General features: G+C 39.2%; 6 protein-coding genes across 10 annotated transcripts; 3 read left to right on the top strand and 3 right to left on the bottom strand.

Annotated features, from left to right (window-relative positions):
• Positions 1 to 290: 290 nt before the first annotated feature.
• LOC124408683 (L-galactose dehydrogenase-like) lies at positions 291 to 25,794 on the bottom strand. Its single transcript, XM_046885810.1, has 10 exons — positions 25,668 to 25,794; positions 24,770 to 24,918; positions 23,700 to 23,817; positions 23,473 to 23,634; positions 23,167 to 23,400; positions 22,953 to 23,084; positions 22,704 to 22,876; positions 22,113 to 22,437; positions 18,230 to 18,231; positions 291 to 304 (listed from the first exon to the last, which is right to left on the bottom strand). The coding sequence occupies exons 2-8, from the start codon at positions 24,904 to 24,906 to the stop codon at positions 22,362 to 22,364; spliced, it is 1,032 nt and encodes a 343-aa protein (XP_046741766.1). The 5' UTR covers positions 24,907 to 24,918; positions 25,668 to 25,794; the 3' UTR covers positions 291 to 304; positions 18,230 to 18,231; positions 22,113 to 22,361.
• LOC124408661 (dynamin-like 120 kDa protein, mitochondrial) lies at positions 4,745 to 12,303 on the bottom strand. 2 transcript variants are annotated; one of them, XM_046885771.1, is made up of 18 exons: positions 12,023 to 12,303; positions 11,243 to 11,486; positions 10,819 to 10,954; positions 10,397 to 10,528; positions 9,774 to 9,818; positions 8,975 to 9,061; positions 8,723 to 8,880; positions 8,464 to 8,627; positions 8,061 to 8,325; positions 7,720 to 7,911; positions 7,416 to 7,600; positions 7,133 to 7,294; positions 6,858 to 7,045; positions 6,560 to 6,774; positions 6,173 to 6,430; positions 5,801 to 6,001; positions 5,487 to 5,691; positions 4,745 to 5,403 (listed from the first exon to the last, which is right to left on the bottom strand). In XM_046885771.1, exons 1-18 carry the CDS (start codon positions 12,049 to 12,051, stop codon positions 5,339 to 5,341), a joined length of 2,931 nt encoding a protein of 976 aa, XP_046741727.1. In that variant the 5' UTR covers positions 12,052 to 12,303; the 3' UTR covers positions 4,745 to 5,338. The 2 variants fall into 2 exon arrangements, with proteins under 2 accessions (XP_046741727.1, XP_046741729.1); XM_046885773.1 differs by lacking the exon at positions 9,774 to 9,818.
• LOC124408672 lies at positions 12,652 to 15,088 on the top strand. 2 transcript variants are annotated; one of them, XM_046885793.1, is made up of 6 exons: positions 12,652 to 12,844; positions 12,988 to 13,059; positions 13,150 to 13,341; positions 13,569 to 13,739; positions 13,828 to 14,838; positions 14,894 to 15,088. In XM_046885793.1, exons 3-6 carry the CDS (start codon positions 13,168 to 13,170, stop codon positions 15,083 to 15,085), a joined length of 1,548 nt encoding a protein of 515 aa, XP_046741749.1. In that variant the 5' UTR covers positions 12,652 to 12,844; positions 12,988 to 13,059; positions 13,150 to 13,167; the 3' UTR covers positions 15,086 to 15,088. The 2 variants fall into 2 exon arrangements, with proteins under 2 accessions (XP_046741749.1, XP_046741748.1); XM_046885792.1 differs by lacking the exon at positions 12,988 to 13,059 and having other exon boundaries at positions 13,151 to 13,341.
• On the bottom strand, positions 15,192 to 17,292 carry LOC124408682. Of its 2 annotated transcripts, none has more exons than XM_046885808.1 (5): positions 17,155 to 17,292; positions 16,501 to 16,691; positions 16,186 to 16,374; positions 15,490 to 16,011; positions 15,192 to 15,398 (listed from the first exon to the last, which is right to left on the bottom strand). In XM_046885808.1, the coding sequence occupies exons 1-5, from the start codon at positions 17,257 to 17,259 to the stop codon at positions 15,308 to 15,310; spliced, it is 1,098 nt and encodes a 365-aa protein (XP_046741764.1). In that variant the 5' UTR covers positions 17,260 to 17,292; the 3' UTR covers positions 15,192 to 15,307. The 2 variants fall into 2 exon arrangements, with proteins under 2 accessions (XP_046741764.1, XP_046741765.1); XM_046885809.1 differs by having other exon boundaries at positions 15,196 to 15,398; positions 17,139 to 17,278.
• LOC124408675 (E3 ubiquitin-protein ligase RNF14-like) lies at positions 17,546 to 19,582 on the top strand. 2 transcript variants are annotated; one of them, XM_046885797.1, is made up of 4 exons: positions 17,546 to 17,620; positions 17,760 to 18,755; positions 18,904 to 19,071; positions 19,188 to 19,582. In XM_046885797.1, the coding sequence occupies exons 1-4, from the start codon at positions 17,618 to 17,620 to the stop codon at positions 19,443 to 19,445; spliced, it is 1,425 nt and encodes a 474-aa protein (XP_046741753.1). In that variant the 5' UTR covers positions 17,546 to 17,617; the 3' UTR covers positions 19,446 to 19,582. The 2 variants fall into 2 exon arrangements, with proteins under 2 accessions (XP_046741753.1, XP_046741754.1); XM_046885798.1 differs by having other exon boundaries at positions 17,601 to 17,624; positions 17,764 to 18,755.
• Positions 20,584 to 22,103, top strand: LOC124408690. Its single transcript, XM_046885818.1, has 2 exons — positions 20,584 to 20,993; positions 21,056 to 22,103. The coding sequence occupies exons 1-2, from the start codon at positions 20,695 to 20,697 to the stop codon at positions 21,570 to 21,572; spliced, it is 816 nt and encodes a 271-aa protein (XP_046741774.1). The 5' UTR covers positions 20,584 to 20,694; the 3' UTR covers positions 21,573 to 22,103.
• Positions 25,795 to 27,794: the final 2,000 nt, after the last annotated feature.

The following is a 27,794-nucleotide window of genomic DNA, read 5'->3' as shown; positions in this document are numbered from 1 at the left end:
GTAGCAGCAGTTCATTGTAAAAAGAAGTCATTTCAGCACATGGACTTAGTCGGCGGTTGGCTAAATGAAGATTCCAGAAATTTTCAGAACTGCGGACCTTACTATGAGCGAAAAAAGGGCGAAATCAATACCCCATCCTGTCGCTCAAGTCCAGGACTCTTCCTCCTCCTTCTCCTTCTCCTTCTCCTCCTCCTAGTCCTGCCCCTTGCAGACTCCTTCTGCGGATGAGCGGGCGCGTTGGCGAAGCGCTTGCCGATTCCTGGGACGAACGGGTGCTGGAGTCGTGCTCCAGAGCTATTATTACCTCAATCTCTATTCCGACTCCGGTCGAAAGACGCGCCAAGGATCGGTCGGTCGGTTCGCGGAGGAACGAACATCATGAGCGAAAACTGACGTGACGAGGAGCGCCGCAAGCAGGACCTGCGTCTAGGTCAGGCTGGGTATTGCGATCCAAGGTAAACTGGTGCGAGGATCGGCAGATTCCCGGAACGAATTCACCCGCCCGATCCGCCTGGTCCGACCTACTTCGCAAATTCCTCCGGGTATATAAGGAACTCGGCGGAGGTGAAACTGGTCCGGGTATACATAAGCCTGCAGAAATAGTGTACGTATGTATACACACGTGTGCGGTATAGAGGTTTTACAGGACACTTTTTTCGCCCGCCTGATCCGGCGGAGGTCATCGTTTTTTATGATAGCCTCGAGCTGCATGCTGCTGAGCTTGTAGACTCGAGCCCTAGAACTACCGTCTGTGGTTCCGTTCTGGGACCATTTCTCGCCAATCTGCATGGTTCCCATCTCGGTGGCAGGATCGAGATCTGATTCCAGCGAACCTATCTCGATACTGGAGATTCAGAATGTTGTCCCCAGTACCGCCATTTGCAAAAAAATGAAACTGCATTTTGAGAAAATGTTATATAAACTGCTTAGAATAGGTAACAGAAAAAGTTGGAGCTAGTCAAAAATTGGAAAGTTTGAGAAGCGTGAGTATTAAGTAGGTCAGCATTGTCAACTTTCTTTTGGTTTTCTAAGCTTAATGCTTGTACAGGAGAGACTGCGAAGCATCGGTGTCCCAGACCGATTTAGGACAAGTCTGGAGCATGTATAGAGGTTGACGTATGGACGACTTGGGAGTTCTGCCTCGTTCCCATCTCTCTCCAGCATCCTTTAGCTCTCCCTTCTCCGCCTCCTTCCCCGCCTCACGACCCCCAAGCACGCGGTTCCTTCCCGGGGGAGAGTGAGGCTTATGGTAATGGTGCGTAATACGATCTGATTGCATTTATGACGAATGGGAGAGCGCGGGTATAAGGGCGGGCGGCTCGGCACAGCGGAGGACCGAAGGGTGAGGAGCGAAGGGTGCGCGATACGCGGGGACGCGTGTCGGACTTGGGAAGCAGCGTGGAGAGCTGCCTTCTCCATGGTTTATAACGAGACCGCAGTTCAAGTGTGGCGGGATGCCGTCGAAGCGAAACACGTTTTATAACATCGTTGTGGGTGATCGTATACGTAAAAAGAAATAAGACGAAGAAAAAAACAAACACGAACGAGAACATTCTTCTAATTCAGTATTTGTTCTTTATATCCACAATAATTTTAAAAGCGTCGGATTATTATTGAGGTGAACAGATCAGAACAGAGCCATTACACACATTTTTAAACGAATCTACGAATCATGTTTCTCTATTCTCTTCCCCGCTCTCTGGACCTTCTTTAATTTCTGTACTGATTATACCACCCTAGCGAGACCCGTGCACGAATTGTCAAGGGGTTGGGCAAGTCCCTTGGGGGTGATCGAGGGGATAGTTGCGTCTGAATCGAACACCCGCCGTATGCGCCGGTGATGCTTATGTGCATCGCATCGCACGTGAAAGGCACGTGCGCCGAAGCGCCGGCGTTGAGAGAGAATAATGGTCGATGACGATCAGTCGGCAGGGTAAAACCGCAAACGGGACTAGGATTCAAAGTTCGGGGAAGGCGATAATCGCCCGGAAAAACGCCTGGTCGCTCTTGAATCGTCATTCCAACGCGCTCAGCCCTCCGATCTCGACGCTCGATAAGGTGATCGATGATTTATGGGCTCGTCACGGTTGCTACCGCGACGCCTGCCCCCAGTGGAAAAAACCAAGAAGCGGTCAGACGATCGAGCGTCTAGGCGTCTGGCGAAAGTGGGAAGTGGTAAAAGACGGTATCAGGTACGGAAGGTTTGAAGGCCAGTGAAAAAGTCAGTAAGTGGCGTTACGGTAAGACGCATCCAATATCGCGTCGCGGTCGACGAGTATAGAGAACTAACGTACAGGTAAGGCACAGCTATATAGTGCACTCGTGCGCCTAGAGGCAGGCAATATGCCAACAACACGTCGCCTTATTTCAGGCAAAATTATTGCATACACAAAACTCAGATTGTTAGTTTTCAGGCGCTAATTGAACGTATCCCTCTTCACTACTTTTTTTCTCCGAAACGAATAATGCAAAATTATTCTCACCCTAATATAAATTTCTTTATACTTTATCACGTTTTCAATTGATACATACGTATATATCGACGCCTCTTACGAAAACTGGCATGTTTCGATTAATGCAATAAAGATTTTATGAAGATTTATACAGAAATGCGTTCTTTCGCTTTAAAACAAACTTATAAATATGATCCAAATTGTGTTGTCGATGCAGATCTTAGAAAAATGAATACTTTTTTTTACACTTTCTTTGCAGATGTTTGAAATCTGTTCAATTTTTTATCAATTTAAATATCAATTGGTCTTACTATATTTATATCAAGTAGTCCTTATCTAAATTATGCGTAATCTTTCCACAAAATTGTAAAAACTATTGTATTTTATTGGAGATGACTAAGTAAGTCTTTATGGATATTTATACCCAGCAATACTACCCTCTTACTGTATTTAAACGTGTTAGTTTTCGCGGTGAATATCGAAACATGCTAGTTTTTGCAGTGAATGTCGAATCATGCTAATTTTCACATTGAAAATTGAAACGTGCTAGCTTCGCGGTGAAAACCACAACGTGTTAGTTTTCGTAATAAATCTGAAACGTACCACTTTTCGTAAGAGGCTTCGATATAATGTATACGCAAGTTCCTCGTTTCTGATATCTGATTGATGGTGTCATTTTCAATCCGCATACAAAACACAGATATTTTCAATCACTCTCTGAAGTTCCTCTCATCAACTAGTTACAGATATTCTTCTTTGATTTGAGATATAGAACACGAATATACACACTACGACTCTTTTTACACACTCTTTGCTTTGTGCGCTCTCGCTTTCTCCCCTTACGAGATCCCTCACCTCATTTTTATACCCGCAAGGGAATTGATAATTCACAGCAGTGCCTCCCCTTGTTTCTGTCGCTTCATCAGGCTCCCTTTACTGCCGCACAGTTACAGATATGGTACTTATGTCTAAGAATTTGGATTTGAATCTGAAAATATTCATGCCGCAGGGAATACTCATTCTTTTTTTCGACTCCCGTTCGGATAATGCATAATTTTTCATGCATCCAATTGAGCGATAACGAGGCAATTGGTTTTCACGGTATTATTCATACTGAAGAAAGATCGTTGACGATACACTGAATTCCTCGTTCGTTACTGTGACGATGGACGATGTGATATTGCACTCCTTGAGTCGCCATGGAAGGCCATTCAACGAAATTTACTTTAAGAACCAAGTCTCGATGTGTCGAAATGGGTTGCGGTACGAAACGAATTTACGTTACGAACGCGAGGCGACTGCGGAGCTCGTAATACCATCTCCATATACCATCTCGGGCTCAACGGTCGCCGCTGTCTGCTCGGTGAAATGAAATCCATAACTGCCTCGTAAATTCTGACCCAAATCGCCTCGGAATTATCACCTCGACGGAACCAAAAAAAAATTACTTTCATTCTCTGCCACCGTCTGCGGAAGCACCGACGTTGCTTCTCATCGATTTGTAGCTGCGATGTAAAATTTAAGGCAAATTCATTCCATATCTATCCCCCTATCCCTGCCGCACTAGATCTATTACTTCAGACGCTAAGGCCAGTCTCAAGTCGCAACTTGCATATTCGATGTCGATTTTAAGAAATTAGTTTTTCGTCAGTGCTTGAGGATAATTATCGCCAATTTTATAGATGTTTCCAGCATATTCAACCGGTTAGATGAATTTTCAAAACAAAATATCGTTCAAAATAAGAAGCGAAAAGCTGAGTTTAGGTTCAATTAGATATTACCGATTATGCTAGACATGTGAACGCATCACTTATACTTGCAAGAGTTCACCCCAGACTACGAGGAAGTGAACTGGATTAGAGGATAAGGGTTTCTTTGAGGTACTACGAGGGTAGACGAGCGGCGGAATATGACGCGCTTGCCGAAAAGTGCTTGAAAGCATTTTCTATTTTTTTTGCACAAGTGAGCGTTATACTGACGAGGTTTATCTATCGCTCGAACTCAATTTACAAACCCCTAAATTGAAAAGATACGCCAAAGTTTTGGCTATGTGATAAAATAAAAGATACCGTTGAGCCATTTAATTTCGACTTTTCTGGGACGATTATTTCAAAATTTACTCTTAAAGTTCAGTAATCCAAAGTCTCTGTGCATTGATTACTGTTATCGCACGACTATCTCGTGCAAACATGTTCTTCAAAAACAAATTACAACTTTGTTTTAATAACCATCAGTCGTTTTAATCAATCCGATTTTAGTTGATTACGAGGCATTAATGTTAGGACGTCGAGTAGGATGAGAAACATGATTTATTAGCGTACTAGCGACCTAGGTGATACAGTGACAACACACTCATACCTGAAAACGGTAAAGCTTCACTGTAGTTGAATAATTTAAGATATTTTATTCTTACATTAGATGGCCTGTGTACATCGCACAGCCTGTTTGGTAAGCACGTATTTTCCTAGCTGTTCTCGATATCGGTTAAATTAATTTCAGTTTATTATTTTTTTTTTTTTACATCATCCCGCCAACTGTAAAGAGCGAAAATCTTTTCGTTCCAGTACGGTTTTTGTCGCGCTTTGTCGGGCATCAGGCGAAGAATTATTCGTATCGAGAAAACGCTGGCATGATCCATTTAGATGAACGTTTGGAATTCGGTGGAAAAATGATTGCAACGCCACCTCATCCGGAGATACAGACATGCACACGCGCTTCTCGCCCAGTGAGCGCTTCGAGAACGGTAACATTACCGTAATTGATATAACTATACTAGACTCTAAGCACGCACACAACTGTCAAAAGTCTTCTCAAGCATCGTTGAACGCGTTTCACAACTTCGGGTTATTGTTGGTTCAATTTCACTCGATTCTTGACCTAATCCTTCACTTCTCCTTGTTCAAAGCCTGTATAAACTCTTCTAGCTTTTCTTGGATCTGTCTCACTCGCTCTGAAATTAAAAAAAAAAATACAAGATAAAAATATTACAAAAACGTGTAAGAATCATCGCGCAAAAGCAAGTCAAAAACATACTTAATTCTTCCGCTAGGGTAACACGTCTTCCGGTCAGAAGTTTTTGCTTTATTTCAGCGTCTTGGCTGTAATCTTCGAGTACGTCTTTGATTTCCTTGTCCAATCTACGCGCTTCTCGGTTCATCACTTGTTGCCTCAGCGCGTTAGCCGTCACCTTAAGCATCTGTTGTATGCGCCAAAACAGCACCACATCGTTGCACTCCACCTATCAATGCGAAAAATACCTTTAAGCACCAACTCAACACGGCCACGAATCGATTGAAAAAAAAGGTATTGTATTAGTATACGTCAATTGTCACGTTTTTGGCACGCACTTCGTTCTCATGACCCGTATGGTAGAGATAGTATCCTTTTCTACAATCGTAAGCTCTTGCCAAGCTTTGCTGCAGGAAGAATCTTCTATAAACTGGATGCCACGTTTCCCTGATGAACTCATTGTCCACCTCAATGCCGTTACGTTGCAAGTTTTTCCTCACTGCCGTCAACTCGTCCTGCGTCAAGGTTGGCGTGTGTTTCTAGAAATAGTAGAAAAATTTGTTTACTGAGCTAGTTGAACGAGTGCGATGTTTAAATATGCAACAATCACAATCTAAACAGATATTAATAGGTAAGATAAATAACTGGCAGTCCCATTCTTATGGGATTTCAGACTTTGCTTTAACCAGAGATTTAAACGATCTCATTACCTTGTCCGAATAGAGGATTTTATCCAGCTCATTCTTAACGGATGTTCGTTTTTGCTGTTCTTCTGTTTGGCTCTGCCAATACAACCAGCGTTCTTTTCGTCCAGGGCCGAGCATGTCATTTAAAATTTGTTCAGTGCTTTGCAGCTTTTCCTTCACTGATGTCTCTAAAAATCTGACTGCCTGGTCCCAATCTCGTTTGTCATTTACACTCCGATCCTCGAGAGTATTCAACTGGATAACGCGTAGCATTTCGGATGCCTGAAAAGTGAAATAAGATAAAGTAAGTTTACTGCGTCTTAAGATTTTTCTTTTAACAAACCTATATTTTCGGCACTTTATCACATTCAATACCATAAACAGACACATTGAAAAAAAGTTTCACAATACCTTGTCCTCCCAAGAATGCCTCTGCATCGCCTCAGTGACAACTGTATTCTTCAAATTATCAAAGATGTCGTCATGGTCAGGGCTCAGCTTTGCCTGGTTCATGAAATGGTAAAACTCATGCTGCAAGCTTTCCCAGCCACACTCAACGCTTCGTGCAGGTAACTGCTGTTCAGCCCAATGTCTGAGCTTTATGTCAACAGTCGTGTTGAAGGTTCCTATAATGAAAGACGTTGTTCGGTTAAGACTTTCACAAATTTTTCAAATCTTTTCACCCTACAGAAGGACAATTTTTTCGAACCTGGATTCCCGGTCTGGGCAGCAGGCATGTAGATGTTTTCGAAGACGTGCATGCTGACCTTTTCCCAAAGACAAGACATCAGGACTTCTTCCCAATGCCTCGGAGACACTTGAGACAGATTTACTATCTCATCTAAGATTTCACCCCGCGCTTTCTCAAACAGTTCGTCTCTGTCGAGCTCTCGTAACCTAATAACCATGAATGATATCAATAATTTCAATATAGACTCGACCGTGTTCTGAATGTTTTTTATATTTTTTTCTTTTTCACATTACCTGGGGAAATTATTCTTCCACTCAGTTTCTAAATTAAATCTAGTGGCCTTGAAGGCATCAGCCTGTTGTTCCACTGTTTCTCTAACCATTTTCCAGAAGCACTCGGCCACTGCCAAGCTCAGGTTTCTAGTAGTCACTTGACCAGACATCGCTAAACCGTCTCTGCCAAGTAAAATATCGAACTTATTACATAGGTTGAAAATGCTGATACACCGGAAATCAGAAGGTGAGTTGAAGATTTATTCTGGTCGTTAGGTTTTCTTTCATGTGTCAGTAAACTTACTTAAAGAGCTTGGAATTTCTGAAAAATCGTTCCTCGTAATCTTTGATGGTCTGTATGGTGTCATCTTGTCGGCCACGGCCAGTCACAACAGCAAAGTATCCCAATGCCTTCATGGGAAACAATTTTCCAGCCAAAATCTTTCGAAGTCTATCTGGATTTGTCAAATTTTCTTCCGCCAAGTCGACCTGCAAGAGTGAATTCAATAACTAAATTAAAACAAGTAACGTTTGAACATTGGATCGTAGATTTCGAGCGGCAAGCAATTAATTTTTGACATTCAGAATCCAGAACAACGGAAGCTTGCCTTTGTGAGAACAAAGATGGTTCTCTTTCCTGTAGGATCCATTTGTGATACGAGATCTGTGACGTTGCTTCTCTCTGCATCAACAGCACCGTCTTGTATACAAAGTATAATGGCGTTCGGATTGCTCATGTATTGTTGGGTCATTTGGCGAATTGAATCTCGAGTATCTTCCGACATGTCGACCGTGACTGTCTGTTGCAAAGTATAGAATATTTCCGGGTTAATAATTGATTATTTTTAACCTTGATTGGAGAATTCATCAGGAATTCTAAGTGAACTGGGACAGCGTAATTGTTTCGATAAATATTCATGCTATCATTGAGATAAAATGTCATTCTTACGCTAATGATTCCAGGCAAATCAACTAGCACCATGCGCTGAAGACCAGGTCCCTTTACAGTCATTGAAATAACGTCGTGACTGACTGTCTTCCCATTCTTCACACTGTTTTTCATTCGAAGCTCTACTTCTTTTCTCAACTCAGCTAATTCAGACTCTTTAGTCAGGTCAAATTCCCTAGAGCTATCTTTGAATTGCGCTATATGGTAAGGACCTTCGCTTAGAGTCACTTTAACCGGCGCTCTTGTCATCATTTCGCCACCGCCTCTGTTTAACAAATAACAAACAACTACTTAAATCAAAGTTATTTTGGACTAATGTTTTTTCATGTTTTCAATTGATTTAAATAGCATGTTTTTGCAAAATTCACGACGTTCAGATGAAAAATTGTTAATTTAGAGTCACCTGGGGAAAATTCGAGCCTGGGCTATCATTTCCAGAACGGACGTTTTTCCTGAGCTCTGATCACCGACTACTACAACTCTGGGAAGATGATCTGCAGTCGAGTATGTGCTGTCATAATCACTGAGTTCATCCAGGACATCACTGTACATGTCAATCAGTGACTTCTGAAAGGTAACAATGATAACAACAGATGAACAAAAAATGAACAACTGCTTTGTTCCTGCCCCCTTCTCCGGTTCCATCAACATTCATTGATTACCTTAATTTTGCGATTGCTGAGCTTTTGATTTCCACGGAGTAACATTTGTTTGCGTAGCTCTTTGTTCTCCCGCTCGAGCCTCTCCAGTTCACGTTGATACTTGAGCTGTATCTGCATTACTTCTTCCTGCATCGCATCTAGTCTTTGCTGTGACGTTTCTAATATTTCAATAAAAATGAGGATTTAGATTATAAAGGAAATGAATATCATAGTGAATAAAGATGATATTTCAGATATGTAGAGAACACTTACGAGCTTTTCTTCGCTCCTCTTCAATGTTTTCGTTGATCAGTGGACGAGCGAATGCTACAGAATTCATCATCAATTCTCCCTTGGCATCTTTTGATAGAACAAATACTTTATTAATTATGTTGGATAAAAAAATGTAGCAAGTACAACAAAGAATACAGGAATTTTCCATATGTGTGCAGTGTGATTCAAATTTTCAAGGATACAATCTGGATACTTTGAGAAATTTACTGTTATATATTAATCATATTGATTATCAATAGTTTGATTGACTTCAGTTTTTTGTACATTATCATACTTATTTTCAATGACATCATTGCATAGGCATTGCAGTTGCACAATTTATAGATCTTGGTTCATGCATGGAACATTTTTAAATTAGAGAAAAAAAATTAAAAGATTGTGAATTCGGAAAAAAGCTGACTCTTTAGATACCTAGAATAATATTAGCATTTATTAAAAAATTGAGGAAACTTCTATACTTCTGAAAACCTGGTAAATTGTTCAAGCGAAAAAGTATTAACCTGGTTCATACGAAAAAATTACCTTCGATTTTATCAAAGTTAGTAGAAGAGAACTTTAGATAGGTGTAAGTCTTTACAGAATCACAGTTGAGCTAAGAAAAAATACAATGTTGATGGGCGACATAAGATTCTAAAGTAGTTCGACTCTGCTGTGCATGAACACACTGTGCAAAGAAATAATTCGCTGGCAATATTAGATTCGCAGAATTGACAACAAGATCTTCCGTTGAAAATAAACAATGTACAATAGATAGATAAATTGTCAAGTTTTTACACACCTGAATAAACTTTGTTTGCTACCGCAGTGATTGCTTCGAACACACCTGAATGGAAAAGAGGAAACGATAAATTAATGAGTAATGTAGATTATATCCGAGGCATCAAATCACAATCCTATTTTAAACCAGGAAATGTTTTGATTTGTGACATTGTCGAAGGTTTGAGAGCAAAGTCTCAATCCTCGTAGGAATACCTATCACAGCATAATCAATTTGAAAAATTTGATTCCTCGTTAAAAATAGGGTGACCAAATAGTGAACTGCAAGCCAGCTGATTATTTTAATGACGAAAAAAATTCTATTCCCAACAATTTACTTATCTATTGTAAATGAATTATTCTCAAGTACGATGTACTCTTGCGCAAACTCGTGATCGTTACAATGCGCACAAACTTAAGAAAGAAATAGATGTTAATTGGACCGGTAATAAACAATGTAATGGGTGAACGAAAAATAACGAGATTAGTGTATGACATGCAATGATTGATGAACTGCCCAGCCAGTCAAAGAGCCTGAAAACTCTAGACTCAATATTTCTTGATGGTACAAGCGATGCTTTGGGATTAAACACAAGGAGGGGAGCCAGGAAGACCTAGAACAAAAAAACCAAAGCACGGACTCACTCTTCATTGGATTCTCCGTCTTTGGTGCATCAGGTCGGCTCTCTGCTGCTTTGATAGCGTCGTCCAGCCTCTGGTTAAACCAGGCCTTATATTCCCTGTACTTAGACTCTCCAAGTTCCTTTATACGTGGGTCTATTTTTTTATATCGGGTTCATATTTAGTCTTGGTTTAGCACCCTTGTCATCATATTTATGTTTAAGAATTGATTATTTTTAACCAAACAAGGCTATTTCTGATAAATATTTTTGTTTTTTCTGTTACTGTTATCTATACTGATCTTGAGTTATCAAAGGATGATATCTACATATATAAACTTAGGTGTTCATCATTGTCACGATGACGTATCTATTTTGATTTATTGAACACAAATATGAAATTTAACCACGGTACTTCGGTATGCAAATATGTCAGAAATTACTTACCGATTTCAACTTTTTCCGAGATGTTGTCCTTCATTGTCAACAGCGAGCCACGAAAGTCTCGCCACTGTTGTTCGGTCGGCATGAGACTGTCCACCCATGTCATGTCAGGAAGACCTTCTTTCCATTGCTCATATTTCTGTGATACCAGAATGGAAATATTTAATTTGGTAAAAACTTGAGTATTAAAATTAATTTAGAAACTATACGCAGGTGATATTTCACATTTGATATAACTTGTAACAAAAAATTGTAAAAACACTTGAAAAAATAATATCACCAGCTAACACTGTGGTGTAATAACTATTTTCAATGATATGTCTCAGTTCTATTTCCATCTGTCTCATCTTAATTTAACACCCTAACAGAAACACTTTGTTAGAAATATTGAGAGTATCAATGTGGATTGGATTGAGTTTCTGGTTACCTTTTGTAAAGTGATGCCTCCGCCGACAGCTCCTCCCAGTACCAAGTACCTGAGTTTAAGAGCTCCTCGCAGAACTTTAGTGATAATCATGGCGTAGCCACGGTTTGAATAAATCATATATCGCGGCTGTGGCGCAGCCAACAATGGCCTGCTTAGTCGAGCGATCTTCCCAGACATCAGGCTCCGGGAACTTATCGCAGATACGGGATGCCGTGAGGATTTTGCTACGAGGAGGATTCCGTAACTGTAAATTAGGAACAAGCAATAATGATTTCTTAAAACTGAAACAGTGAAACAGTCTTTCATTACAAACGAACAGGATTATTTCCATATGACGCATTGAAGGAATTTGAAAATGAGACGGATATCGAAGACTTAAGAAGTTCACTGAAATGGGCTAATGAACTCGGACGAATTGACCTTTGGAAGTTTTAAAACGACTGATAACAACGAATTAGAACTGAGTGAAACAAGCTGATTCAGTTTCGAACTAAATTCCGTTAATTTAAAATCGTGATACTTTAGAATTGTTCGCTTTGATCTTGTTCACCGGAATAGTCATTCACCGATAAAAACACTGTAACTTTATACAGAAAATTAGACTATTTATCGGTGCTTGGGCGTATTTGACATAACCTATTCCAGCCTGGATGAAGTTTACGGAAAACCGATCATATGACAGGATTAGTGACGAACAACCGTCAAGGTGAAGGAAACGAAAACAGACAAATGCGCTTAAATGTTAAATTCCTAAAGTACCGGTAATTCTGCTGTTCTTACCCAAATTTGCCGCATAATATCTGCTCCATTTTAACCGACTTTTTGAACTTGAAATAATTACTTTCTATTGATCACTGGAGCAAAGATACACTTTCACGCTGACAAACATTGAGTATCAAATCACTGTTGTAAAACATGTATAAAACTCGTGACACTTTGTATCATTATTTTGTCATAATTGCTGGTATTTGCAAAGAGACGTTGGTTACACAGTCGAACTTTTTAGGATTTGACCGAACTTATGCTGGCCTTGAAGGCTATTCGGCCTTCTGCTTGAACCCGATTAAGTTCAGTTCGACACCAAGCGGCGATTTTGTGAAGTTTTGAGCGTGCGCGACTTCATGTCTTGAATTTGACGTTCTGAAGTGTTCTGACGACGACCAGAGTACTCTTGGATTTTCGTATTATTCATATTTCGTATTTATTTGCAAATGATGAAATTTATCTGTGACCTTTTTACTTCCATTTATCAGAAAACTGCATAACATTTGTATGTACATACATACTAATTTTCGAAAATAAGAAAAAATATTCTAGAGTACTATTCTAGGGTAATTTATACTAGGGAATTTAACTATAACATGTTGACAGCACGATTAGCCCTAACTTCGGTCATTGGGAGATTTAAATCAAAGAAGAAAAACTGTTGTGAAGAAAGGCTTGCCTGTAGCATCCAAGGACGGTTCAAGTTTTCAAATTCAGTAGTTATTTAATTTCTAAAGAGGCTACGAAGAGAATACGATCAAAATTGGGTATTTGATTTTATTCCTCGCGTGAAGTAGTGTAACACGCGAAAAATTCAAAGTTTTTTATTTCATTCAGGTAATGAAATCTTCCATAAAAATTCGTGACAAAAAAAACCGTTGACAAATCGACATCCCAGTCGAAGGTACTTTCAGTTTTCGTGAAACAGTCAAATAACTCGTTAAATTTACAACGTTTCGGATGTTATTTTCGTGCCGCAGATCATCCATCACTCCGAACAACATACTTTTCAACCAACACTTGTCTAAAATTCGACAGACCTTTACATCAAAGTGAATACACAGTTCGTTTTATACTTTCTTCCAAACATTTTAATTTTTTTATAATACTACGGTGAATCGTAATATGAGTGGTACTTTCAGGTAAGAATTAAAGCAAGCATGGGGAGCTTTGCTAGTAAACTGTTGGGTCGCTACGGAGAAGATGTAACAGAGTCAAAGGCCAAGTCTACATGTTTAGAAGAAACTGTTCCCTGCACTCCAACAGCTGTAAAAAAAACAGCACCAGTAGATCCGAGATCAGCTTCCGCTGGAATCCCTCGCACTCCAATTGAGGTATGATATTATATTATATATATACATATTAGAGATGATCTTGTAACTAATATAGTGGTGAAATATAATTAACTATTCTTTGCCACATTTGGTGTTACAATAGACATAGTTATTTGGTTTTGGCCACATGATTACATGCATTTCATACCTTTTTTTGACAAATGAGATGAAAAATCTGTTAAAACTGACAGAATATATATCTAATTCTAATGATTTGGAAATTCAAGATCGTTTACACACCACCGACTGCACACAGACGCCCTATCAGTGCCATACCACCGTACTTGCAAAAAAAACAATATCTAGAAACGGACTTGGATGATATTGCCACACTTGCTCCTCGCAAAGGTTCTCCTGCAATGCCACCAGCTACTGGCATTCTATCTGTCCCCGATTTGGTAATGTAATCAAGAATTACAAAAGTTCAATTCCAAATTCGAATTTTTTTGTCATACATATTACTAACTTAAAACATCACTATTTCAGAATGGCTCGCCAAATGTCAGTAAGATGAATCGACCAAACATATGCGTCATCGCTGAAAGCCCGTTAGCTGCCAAGCAATCACAGGATACTGATACACTTGTTGATGAACTGCGCTACAGAATTTTCGGACTTGATCCTAGGTCGCCTGCCGCAGACTTCAGCAGAACTCCTATACTTTCACCTAAATCCATAAGACGTCTGAAGGCACGGTCTTTTGAAAACCTGAACAGACGTGATAGTTACTTTGAATTGAATATCCCACGCCACACGAGATTATCTTACTGCGAAACTACCACAGAGGGTTACATCGCAGAAGTTCTTGCATTGCCCGACATTGCGTTGAACCAATGCACAGATTCGAGCTTGCATTTGTTAGCAAAAAATTTGGAAACTTGTGATTCATGCAGCACCAGTTCAGACACGAGTATAGAGACTATTTATGGTGATTGCGATGAAGTCACAGTTATACCCAACCCCAATGTTAAGTTGGGACAAAGCATTCCTACTTCGCCTGTGGCGTCAAGTTCAGGCTCTAGTATCGAAGTGATTGACGATTGTCCGGATGTCTCTTGTCCAGCTCAGGCTGAAACAGAGGATTACCTCCATGGCCCAACGGAAAAGGTCAATCGCGTTTTATCTATTGCCACAAAAGCCCATGAAAAACAAAAGTTAGTTTCTGAAGTCGAGAAAAGAGTTACTGTCTGGATGGACTCGATATCCTCTGAGGTTTCAGAGACCCTAAAACTCAACGTGCCCAAGGATCTAATACCAGTGCAAGGCGATGTTAATTCACTGCCGAATGAAGAGGTGCTAATAGAATTTGATGATGATGAGATAACGAAACCCACGAAAACTCAAGCTACAAATCTCTTTGATGAAACTGAGAAAAGTAAAGTGAAGAGAGCAGAGACGGCAGGACGAAAAAAGAACAATCTTGAAGTAGATAGCAAGGTCTTCTTCCAGGAAAAGATATTCACTCCCGACGGGAAGAACATTAACCAAGCACCAAAGGTACTAAACTAAACTTCAAATTATTCATGACTCTAAGATTGAATTCTGCTTTTAGGTACGCACGCCTCTTGGTAATCGATCAAACAACCATGTTAAAGCAAAGAACATGCCCATGAAATCCCCGCAGCAACTACTTCGAGGGAAAGTCATGTCTGCCAAATTACATCAGGAAAACACGCCGCCACGTTCCATAAAATCAAAACTTAATAGCACCCAGTGGGATCCCGATTCCACTTTCCTTATTTAAAGATAAAATAGACTTAAAAACAATTACAAAATTTTGTGTGTGTAGATGTTCAATTGTTTTTAGAAGTTAATTATTGTATTTAAATTATAAGGATGGTAATCACTTCAATGAATTTAACAATAAGTCGTATAAACTGTGTATTTATTAAATTGAAATAAAATATTTTTATACCCTTCGAAGTTATCGTACAAATCGATAAATATTTGTACATCACAATAAAGCCTAATTTTTCTTCATTGCTTCTCTGATCTGGGACTTTGCCAAACTTATAGAGGACTGGAGATCCGTGTCAGGTTGTAGCAGGCGAATTGTACTGCAACAGTTTCAAAGAACACTATAGATTAATCCTATGATTCTCAACATTGTTCACATTTATTAGTAGCAGATAAAAAGAATTGACTCACTTTGGATTTTTCAAGACAATCCTTTTTTTATTTTTCTGCTTTTCAGGCAATAGTTTAATTTTAATATTGCTTTCGACCTTCTTGATATTCGTAAACACTGGTTTTTCATCAATACTGTTTTGCGGTGGCGTTGTCATCTTTGCCATATTCCGTGTGTCTATTATATACGGTCTTGTAAGCTTAACAAATCTTCTCTCCTTGATGTTTTGCCCTTTGTAGTTTTTATGCTTAACAGAGTCTGGCCTACTGGAAATATTTGTCGAGCTTCTTGTACTAGCAGCTATCAGAACAGCATCGTTTGGTTGATATGGTGCAAATTGTAGTTCCTGGTCAGGCAGTGATTTACTACTATGTGGCAAAGGCCAGTTTTGCGGTAGGCTTGGTTCTGCGACTGGTCGCGGGTCAATTGACCGAGGAATCCCATCATATATTGATGTTAGAGATTCTCCAGGGTATGTTTGACTAAGGCGATCTTCAGTGAGAGGCAGCGCAGGTGTTTTTTTCTTTCGGTGGTATTGATCTCTATGGAAAAATGAATTTTTCATTTACACTCAATGCATAAAATATGCCAGTATTGCATGCTGTATGCAAGTTTTTTCACAAATTGCTGTTTTCATTGACAGTAATAATAACAGTAATCGAGAAGTTGCCTAAAAGTATTTTTCTTCTATTACTTCTCTAAATTATTTATCATACTTAGGGGTGAACGAGTCTGTTTCTGGGTTTGCCGGATCTTCCTGATTTCTCTTTATCCGGGTAGCTATGTCTCTTCGTCTTTGAATTAGTTTGGCTCGTGTTTCAGATATACTTTCTAATTCTGGCGCATAGAATACATGTAGCAGCCCTCCGTAGAAGTTCTTACAATCTATAAATCGCTTGGCTATTCTGCATGACAAAGAAATCAAGAGAATAAATAAACGTAGGATCCAACACAGGAGAATAAGAACAAGTTCAAAGTATAACTTTGATTAAATGAATTCCCAAAACAGATTCGGATAAAAATTAAGAGACCTGGCGCTTTGAATCCGTCCATAATGCACATGATACGCCTCGGTGAATTCTTCTGTGGGATACTCTGGGACGAGTGCGACTTTTTTTACATCTCCGTAAGGAGATGCAAGCTTCCTTACCTCCTCACTGAGCTGTAGCTTAGGCACACCACATATCATCAGATGTTGGGATTCGTCATTTACAGTATACACCTGTTCACACAGAGCTAAGGTGTCAAGGAAATTTTGTTGTATAATATTTTTTGGAACAATTTTAACCATCTAAAAATTATGTGGCAATATGGCCAGCACATCAGTTATAGACTTGCATCATAATTAAGGCTCATCGACGAGATAAACAAACAATCCCTGGTTTTAATTCTACACAAGCTATTGCAGATTATATACGAAAACCGGCATTGAATAATCAAGAAATACTTCGGAGCAATATTAACTCTCTATAGTACGATGAGATCGTCTCGAACCAAGGGGCGTCAGATTTTTTTTCAATCAACGTCAAGACAATATTTTGTAAGAAATTTGAAATTAAAGCAGAGCATAATTCAGTGTATAACTAAACTTTACCTAACCTAACTTATCGGGTGTAATGTCACACGACAATAGGTGCGCACGAACCAATTTTTATATTGTTTAGGATACATCTTCGTTTTGCTACCTTCACAGCCGTTAATTTTCTTCCTTGTCTGTACGTGGGTCTCGTTACGCACAATTCTTGTTGCTCGTGATGGGCTAGCTTTACAATTGCTCGGGTTACCGCCATTTTTTTTGTTTATCATCTTCATACACTGAAATCACAAAGTGAAATACAGCTGTGTCAGCGTTCTGCTCCTGCACTATTCTTGGGGCGCGTTCCGAAATTATCTGGCAGCGCTAAAAAGTCCCTAGGATAGAGACAGATCGAGTCATAAGCTCGGCAGTGCAAAAGAGATAAGACATTGCTGGTAGCACTGGAAGCTAATTTTGGAACGCATCTATGGTAGTATTTAGCAGCATATAGTATTGATTAAAGCAGGTGTGTGACGTTTCTATATAGGGAGGGCTGTGGATGCAAAAATTTGATATCCGCCAGTGGCGCGAAAGTCTAGTATTGTTATTGTAAACGAACTGGTAAAACGAACATGGTAGGTAGACGACATTTTTTTAAATTCTACAGACCGCGATATTTACGCAGTATGAATGAACCCGAATTTAATTTGTTCTAACGATGTGTCAGCGTACATTTATTCTTACAATATGTAAATCGTTAATCTTATTCTTAAGGCAGCTGACAAAGACAGACGGGAGGATGAAATCGCGTCGCTGGCTGAAATCTATGAAGCAGAGGAGTTTTCCTGCATCAAAAAGGAGGATTCGGATAGTGCAGTAGAGTGCAGGCTAAGCGGGCTCTTCAGTTTGCCAGAAAAACTGCTGAAAGTGAAATATTTGAATCTTAATCTACAGCGCAAGTGTCCGTCGTTGCCCTACTTGAAATTTTTTGTACGACACCTGCCGCCTGCCAATTTATTTGTTACTTTCCCCTCCAATTATCCCTCGGAAAATTCGCCCAGCTTCAGAATCTCTGTCTCCTGGTTACCGATCTGGGAAACTTCAAGAATTTGTCAGAAACTTGATGAACTGTGGTTGGAAAATAAGGGAAATGAAATCCTCTTTATATGGATGAATTTTTTGAAGTTTGAGCTGCTCAGCTTCTTGGATATTCGTTATTGTCTTGATATATCTTTGATCTTTACAGCTTTTGAGGACCCTGAAGAGTACTTAAACTCTGATTTGCTTGACCTATCTGATCCCAGAGCGGTCAATGATCACATTTTTTTGAACCCTAAAGTGTATCTGACCAAGTACGACGTTCATCGTCACCGCATTCACTTTCACAGCAGTTTTTACACATGCAAAATTTGCTTCAACGAAATTTCAGGCAGACATTGCTTAGAAATGAACAGATGCAGTCATATTTACTGTAAGGATTGCATGAGGCAATATATCAGCTTAAAAATAAGGGAGGGTCAAGTTAACATCATATTTTGTCCTGAATACAAATGCAAGGCAGAAGTAACGCCTGATCAGATCAAGGAACTCGTGTCTCCTGAGATTTACGAGAAATATGAACACTTGCTCCTGAAAGTCACACTCGACTCGATGAGCGATATCATTTATTGCCCACGCTCAAGCTGTCAGTATCCAGTCACTACAGATGGCGACGACACTCTTGCCACTTGCGCAAATTGTTTTTATAGTTTTTGCGCCTTTTGCCGTAAGGTACGGTTTATGCCAAGATTGAAAGCCAAAGTTTTAGTTATACTTTGATAACTGTTTGGTTCTATCAGTACGTCATTATTTTGTTTACCCTTAATGTCGAATTCCGTTTTCATGATGCAAGTGCAACTGGGACAATTATTAATTGCAGGTGTATCATGGCGTTGCTCCTTGCACAATGAATTCTCAGGAACAGATGAAACTCATTGTCGAATATCAGACTGCCAATTGTGAACAGAAAAAGTTGCTGGAGAAAAAATATGGGCGTAAACAGTTACAAATTGTTGTAGAAAAACATTTGACTAATTCGTACTTGAAGGTAATTTTTCTTACATGATAATGTTGATCAAAGTGCCAGCCAAAATTTATTTTTGCAGTCCTCTACCATTTCTTTCCTCTGAATAACAATCCAACGAATTATATACTTAATTATAGGAATATACTAAACCATGTCCGAACTGCTTGGCTCCAATAACTAAGATTGAGGGATGTAATAAGATGATTTGCGGTCATTGCCAAGCACACTTCTGCTGGCTTTGTGGAAAGCATTTAACTGGATCAAATCCTTACGAACACTTTGATACGGCTAACAATCCCTGTTACGAACGGTTGTTTGAAGGTATGGACATGACGGTAGATATTTTTGAGGATGACATTGAGGGAGAGGAGATATGGGAGGAATTTCCTGTTTAATAATTTCCCCCAAATTGCTTGAGAGTGGGGGATGAGCTGTAAAGAGCTTATATCTGCAGCTTTTGGATAAATTGTACTTATGCCAGCAAATAATAAGATTAAGAGAATATGTGTTTTTTAGTTATTTTTGTCTGTTTCTTTTTTCAACTTTTTGTTCATTTCAGATTTACAGGAAAATAATTGCTTAACTTTTATTTAATAATCTGGTTCACTAATTAAATGAGTCTATTTCTTATAGACTTTGTCCAAATTCTTCTAAATTAGGAGTAATCTGAGATTAAGAATTGTAGTGTGTGCTGTATTATACTTCGCAGCGTATCTTCAGAAATTTTTTGGATCTGATTATCATTGAGGCTAGAACCAAATCTAAACAAATGTATTCGTTTAATAATTACAGCCCAATTGAAAATGTAGCTATGGATTTCTCGCCGAAGGCATAATGAATTCTGTAATTTTCTCTTGAATTATGTTATTTTTTATTTTTGTACTATTAATACACTCGTTACCGTGCGTAAAGACAATAACTACGTTTTGTAATTGTCACACATTTCAGGGATTTTTTACTAGTTCCTAGAATATATATATTGTTAAGCATCGTTTAAAAATAGACCCGCAGATTTCAGGGATTTCAGATTTGTACGTCGAATATGTACTTTATACTTTTAAGTGTCGTCTACAAATAAACGAGTTGGTAATCGTTATATAGTTACTTATATATTGGTACTGTATAGCAAACTATAAGTAAATTCTAAATTTTTTTTCAATCCACTCACGGGACGATAAGTTGTTACCGATTTTCCGTGGGTACTATTTTTTTTATCGTAATAAGTGATATGCCATCGTGCGACTAAGCGTAAGTGATAATCGCGTAAGTTAAAAATTCTTTCGTATATTAGACTTTTCGTTTTTCAAATTATTCAATTGCTCATTGCGCTAAGTAGTCCCCTCATGTATCCGTTTTATCGGTACGGCAATTGATCACGTCGGCATTGCAGAATGCGTACTGATCGATTGTTCCATAAAAGACCCTTGTTTTACAACGATTGCATTTCGTAGAGATTAACCTAATCTAATCTAATCTAACACATGATCTGACTTCCCGCAGTGGTATTGCATGTTCAGGAAAAAAAAAAATAAAGCGAGCTTGTGTCAAAACTGAAAGCACTAAACAACGAAGAAGTGAATAGTCATAAGTAATTGAATTGTGGTAGAATAAAAATTTGAAGATTGATTTTTATATTGTCAAAATATGAGTCACATAGTAGTGATTCGTAGTTACAAACCAAGCGACGAACTAAAATGCCGTGAAATAGCCAAGGACGGTATAATGTCGTCCTTTAACACGGCATTCCTCGGTAACGTGTTTAGAGAGGTTACGTTCGAGATAATGATATTTTTCGCCGCTCTCATGTTCATTTTCTTCGGCGTTCCATTTACAATCTGCATTCTGGTTATACCAATTGTGATAATTTTAACCTACGTCATCACCTACGCGTCCCTGATGGCTAAGTCAATGGAAGTTGAGCAAGAAATATCAAACATCCCAAGGTACGTGGAAATATGAAATTCAGTTCGAATGGGTTCGATCTCACATCGTATTTCAATCACAGGATCTATACGTCCCACGCATTTTGTGGCTTCTGGGTGGCAGAGGCATTCGAGCCGTACCTAATGACGAGGAATCCGAAAGATGTACGATATTCGATAATGACTGAGAAGCAGTTCCGTGAATCCAACGTCGATGTTTCCTCTCAGACAAGAAAATCGGTGGGCATGATTGCCTTGACAAAAAGTCGGAGAGTCGACAAAGGAGCATGGATCAAGAGGTTGACGGTCGATCGACAGTACCAGAGAAAAGGAATTGGCACGTGTCTCTTGAATGTTGCGATTCAATTTGCGATCGATCAGAGATATGGCTCAGTTGAAACTGTAGCTTCTGAATACACGGAAGGAGGAAGAGAATTATGCTTCAACAGAGGATTCGAATTAAGGCAGATGTATCATAGGCAAATCGTTGGACCGTTGATCACTGTTCTCATGTACGAGTTAACTTACCAGATAAAACCATTGGAGAAAGAGGTTGTGATTCCCCCAATGTCGCATGCCAGATCCTTTATGTGTAGTTAGCTAAATCATTGTGGAAAACAGAGTGTGACGTATATAAGCCTGATACTGCTACATCCAAGTATGTTAAGCATTGATCAAATGGCACAAGGTGTTGAGCGCCAGGTCGACGTACCCATTCCAAATGTTCTGATAGCTGTTGCATTGTTCAAATGTTATCTTTGCAACTGGACTCACCAATCGAGTCCTAATTCCTGTGATGGACATTTATATTTCCTTAACGTACCAAGAGCGTTCATCTTTTGTGTCCAGCCTTTGATTATAGTGTTATTTGTATTATTATATAGTTTTAGCAGAGTATTCAACTATGAGAAAAAATAGTTCAGGCGGTTATGCCAAAAACATAATTTGTTTGGGTGTACCTAGGAGCCATTGCAAATGTGCTAAGTTCTTACAATTTACAGACTTTTTTGCCAACGGACTAAAAACAGAAAAAAAGTATTTACTGTCCGCTAAGCCGCTGTTGAAACAAATAATTTATAAAATAGGTATTATATTTTCGCCCTTAACGAATCTCTTAAAATTATGTAGTTGTATGAGGACCTAGATTTATGATCGCAATATTCTTACGATTTTCAACCGCTTTGATCTTGTGAGGAAACCGTCTCAGTTATTGGCGACTAAGGCTGATAGTTACATTTTTACACTTTCATACGTAATAATAATGTATATTCTGTGATTTAGAAATGCATAGTTTAAGGCCGACATTAATGATTTCGCATTACCAGTCTTGTATACAGGGCCTTTACGTGTCGATAACCAACGTGCCCGTACTTGAAGCAATATATTTTTCTACTTCTTCATCGCCTTCCAGTAATTTTCTAATTCAAATCCTTCCCAATGCTTCTCTTTTAATTTTGAAAGGTATCTATAACAAAAAAAGGGATTTAATTCCATGTCTAATCAATTCTCATTCAAAGTTCCTATTAATATTTAAACGAGATTATCAGATAAGACATCTTAATAATGATCGGAAGATCGTTTTGAGGACTCTGTTGATTGTAGAATTACAAATTGCGGCTGATATTGGTTGTGCTTATTGCTTGTCATTGGTCGTGAATTCTCGTAAAAGAACGTTGATACAAATATGCCGGAAGTACACTTAAGATTTGGACTAAGTGCAAGTACACTTACTTATCCTTTGTCGCAGATAAAATCTGTTTTTCATTTTCCGTGATACCGTTTATCATAACATCAAGGTTCGAGTGCACAAGTTTTAAACTTTGCATGCCGATTAAGTTCGTGGTTACATCCTCGTACTGCATAGAATGCCAGACTGCGAGTTTACCCAATTCGACGTTGTTTTCCTGTGAATTGGAATCATTGCTGTGCATTACTGATGGAAAACAAAACCAAACTTATTTACTGTATTTCACATCACACTTTGCAATATTGTGCAGCCTCTGAGCAGATTTTCTTGAGATCCTCTGAAGCTGGGTGCCAATCGGGTGGGCCTTGGCTTGTCAATAAACCCAAGGCTGGAGCGGCGGCATTAATTATTCCGATATTGCGTTCCTATTGTACAAGAGACTCGTGTGATTACATCGAATGCTTATGGCTGATATAATCGCCTATTATTTTCTATCGATTCTTATACCTTGAGGAAGGGTATGTAACTTAGAAGAGTATCGTCGATTAAAGTCAGTCGCGCATAGCTCAATATGCACTGTATTTTGATGTTGCTTTTCTCAATGCATTCCTTCAGGATCGAAACTGGGTATCCGCTAATCCCGATGAATTTCGCCTTTCCGTCCGCTACTTGTCTAGAAAGTTCGGGCAAAGTTTGCGTCAGAACGATGTCCAGCGACGGTGCGAACTCAATGTCGTGTACCTGCGTAATTAACAATTAGACACGTAAAACGATGAATGTAACAAACTTGTCCAAGTTTTCTTGGAGTCTTACTTGAATCACGTCAACGTAATCCACCCCGAGAAGCTCTAGGCTTTTGTGAAAACTCTTCCTGGTTTTCTCAATAGAGAAGTCGAACATTTTCTCAACGTCTAGTTCGTATCTTCCGACTTTGGTTGCCACGTAATAAGCTTGCCGCGGAATTCCTTTGAGAGCCTTTGACCGGAAGTGAAAATAATATTAAAGACATTCACTCCGAGACTAAATTCTGATTAACGTACCTTGCCAATCACTCTCTCAGACTGACCCTGACCATACCAAGGTGCAGTGTCGATGTAGTTTACGCCGTTCCTAAAAGCTTCTCTCACCGCTGCTATAGCATCTTCTTCATCGTATTTACTGTTAATGCAAAGAAGAAAGTTGTGCTGTATAATCGTCGTTACTTAGCCGAGCCTAATGCTGTTTAAGAAAATGATTAAGTGATGGATTCGGTGCATCATTGCTTCTCATCTATTGACCTCCACTCGACGAAACTCGATCATCGAAAGTTTCGAATATATGACTGAATGTCATGTTGACCAGACTGACTTTCGTTGAAATGAATTTGATTTATGACACTTTGGCTAAAGTATCAAGATACATAAGGGGCCATTCATTAATTACGTAAGGACGATTTTGGCCGTTTTTGACCCCCCCCCCCCCCCCCCTGCCCCCATGTAAGAACACGTAAGGTTTCTCGGACCCCCCTTCCCCTTTCTTACGTAAGATTTTACCTGGAATTTCCCTAAGAAGCGTTAAATAGTTGAATGTTGTTGGAAAAGGTTCAGTTACACTAAAACACGTCATTATTTGATATAAATCAAAGATTTTTATTTTTATTCTGAATAATTATTTAGTATTTGGAAGAGTAATAAAATATTACGTAAGAATGGCTTTTACCCCCCCTCCCCCCGAGATAAGGTCATGTAGGGATTTTTTAAACCCCCCCTCCCTCTCTGGACCCTTACGTAATTAATCAATGGCCCCTAAGACAGTTTGGTGTGATACCAACGCGTAGCTTGTGAATGGAGGTGCAATTAAAATTTCTTATCATATCATTATCTTATCGTAATAATATGATCTCGTTTAAATTATCAGTTGCCTCTTACCTCCCTGCACTGGAGGACTATTCATGACATTCTTTAGATGAGGAATATAAAATGAGACGACGAGACCTTCAGGGGTCACGTTGCACAAATGCTACGTTCATTCACGTCCGTGTCTATATTTGTTCGCCTTGTTGTCGACGTAACGATATGAGCAGGCATAAACAATAAATTGCGAGAAACACCGGTAAACAAGAAATATTCACCCGTAATGACAACCGAGTGCACCACCACCGAAGGATAGTTTGCTGACTAACAGTCCCGTGTTTCCAAGGGGTCTGTATTCCATCTTCTTAACGGCTTCCAAGTCATGGAAACCCTCGACGTATGTTGGTGGAAGCATTTTTTTTTTTTACTAAAATTCGTGAGTTAACAGTATTAGATTAGATTCTAAATGTGCAAGGCTTATACACATTTAGAATCTGCCGCCTTGCGCAAATATCAAACTTTCGAAATATACTAGAAGAGGACAGGAGCTAAAAGATAGTCTGGCTAAAAAGTATAGGCAGATGCGTTGGGTGACCGGCGCTATAGTTTGTCCTTGAAGTTAATTTAAAGGTACAAGGTGAACTATGATGTATTAATAGGACGTACTGCAATCCGTGTACACTGGCTCTATATAAAAATTGCATTATTGCAATACGTTTCATCGATGAGATTTATTTCTTGCTCGGATAGTTTTAAAAATGAATAATTAATGAACTGATTATAGAATACCTCAACTGCTATTTAAATGTTCAGGTCAGTGACTCCTCATTTAACGTTTCTTTGAAGTTATCAAATTGCTTTACTTATCACAGCTGATATAACACTGTGTTATATATATCGAGCCTTCTAACTACGGACAATTTGATAATGCGGTTTTTGTTAATAACTAATCCTTGATAACTAGTTGTTTTGGTTTTTGCTACTGTACCAATAACTTGTTAAAAAATTCTATTTACAGTAATTATATTTTTCGCGGGAATATTGAATTCAAATTGAAACGTCTGTCGCGGCGATTGAAACGTCTTGCTGTTATTGAAAATGGTCGACGTTCGTCACTATCACGAATGCGTGAAAAAAATAACTCGATGCATATCAGGAATAGATTATAATACCTACTTGGTATTTTTCTTAAGCTTGTCGATTGAAAACTGATCCAATTTTTTCACAAGGAAAATGTGCACGTACTATGGAGATACAAGTTCGTCGTATCTCTTCGACAGTGTTCTTTTTTTAAAATTGTAAATAACTGAACAATGCAATACAATCGTTTAGACACGATCCACGGTGTCAAGTTTGACGGTCAAGTACCAGTGACCGACTCACTAATAAACGTTATGCGCATTATCATCTCTCTCTCGTATCCCCATCGAACAATCAGTATTCCCCACTTATCTGGCAAATACCAATGACGTCAGAGCGTGCAGAGAGAAATACTCGCTTAGAGTAAGGAGCCCTCTGTAGCTCAGGCTTGAAACTTTCGAGGATAAAAACGGTATCGCGTTTTTAGGTGATTTTTTAGTCGTATCCAAAGAGTACGATTGCCACTTGACGGTAATAATCTATCACTACGACTTCTTTGTTCTCCACTACTGATAAGTAGGTTTTCACATTCCACACGCCTAACTTCTTAACTCGCTTCCAAGTTACCGGCAGAATGCACAAGCCAACCTGCTAAAGTTCGACTTTACCACACAAGTGAAAACATCAGTTTATGACGGATCTTCTTCGCTCCAAACCTTATCATCGACTTGTTGTTAGGGTGAACTTTATCTTAGTGAATGGTACTTGAATTGTTGGTCACCGGGAGAGATAGAGGAAACGTTTAATTCAAGTATTTCTAGCCGTTCTATATCAGAGTTTGACAACAACGTTGACAATGGCTCTGCAAGTCGTTACTCGGCTGGTCTCTGCAATTAATTCTAACGACTCTCCTGGGGACCATAAAGAATATTCGTTAACGATTTGCCACTAGTTGTCAGATAATAATGCTAATCAGATCGGCGATTACGATAGGATGTCTGCGCTGACATTAAGTACTAAAATCATAAAAACATTTCGACTAATGGCATAAATAAGTTATACCAATTACGATTATCCGCAGTCCTGCATTAGTAGATCAAAATCTTTTCAATTTGTAAGGTAAAACAACATGTCAGCTGCACACAATGTTCTTACCTTAGAGAGAGAGTGAAGGGAAATATCGTATGTTTTTTGTTTAAGGTACAAGCTTAAAAAGCGAGCTTTCAAATTTTTGCATTTGCATACGAACTCCCTTTTCGCGATTCACGTTAGGAATCAGACTTTAATAATACCTTTGGATTGTCGAGAGATACGACAGACTTATCGGTATAAATAAAACTCTGCTTACTTTGTTTGTTTCCTTTTTTTGTCTTATTCTCACCAATTTATTCTCAACGAGTCGAGCTTTCTGTTTTCATTTCATTTTAACCCGATTATTATTTTAATTTTATTCAACCCGAGACGAGATGTATAAAAACAGATTCCAGTTGTTACAACCAAGCATTGCTGCAGGAATCGAGTTTACAGCTTTGTTAATTAAACGTTGTACTAACGGGGTGTCTCTGCTCGTTCACTCCACCCATAATGTGATCACAACTTCAATCTTCACAATGACGCTTATTTCTCAAGTCAAAACGAGTTCAGCATGCGGTTTTCCCCTGGAAAATGACCCTTGATGGATATAACATGGACGCAGTCTAACCCAGCGTTAAGATCAGGGTGTAAACGCGCGTCTGGACTAGAATCGAGATGAAATGTCTACATGCATGTTTACATCAATTTACATGCGGAAGCGGGTTCGTTCGTTCGCCAACCGTGCGAAGTACATTCAAGGTGTGGTGGCCTTTAATACACCGAAGCCAGGGGGTGAATTTTACACCCAGGGTACGTGGCTTTCAAGGGATCAACTTTTTGCTTCATTATTATACGCACACGTAGCCCTGCGCTGGCAGTCGCGACTCTCACTTCTATCCTAAGCTCTGTTAGCGGTGATAAATTACCTCTTCGACCGTGCGCCGCCACCCCTTGTCTCCATTTTCCTTCACCATCCTCTGAAATCACCGGCCGTCGAACTGTCCCCGACTGTCGCTTTAATTTTGCAACGAAAATCTCTTTCAGTGGTTCCCAGACTGGACCTTAGCAATCTTGTTCAAAACTGGACTCCTGATGTACACAAATGGTTTATAGACATTTTTCTTGGTGTTTAGCAATACTCAGGTACTA

The sequence above is a fragment of the Diprion similis genome, chromosome 8 (assembly GCF_021155765.1).
Source record: "Diprion similis isolate iyDipSimi1 chromosome 8, iyDipSimi1.1, whole genome shotgun sequence".
Lineage (NCBI taxonomy): Eukaryota > Metazoa > Arthropoda > Insecta > Hymenoptera > Diprionidae > Diprion > Diprion similis.
The sequence above is the reverse complement of the archived record's forward strand: the minus strand, read 5'-3'. Positions and strand labels throughout refer to the sequence as shown.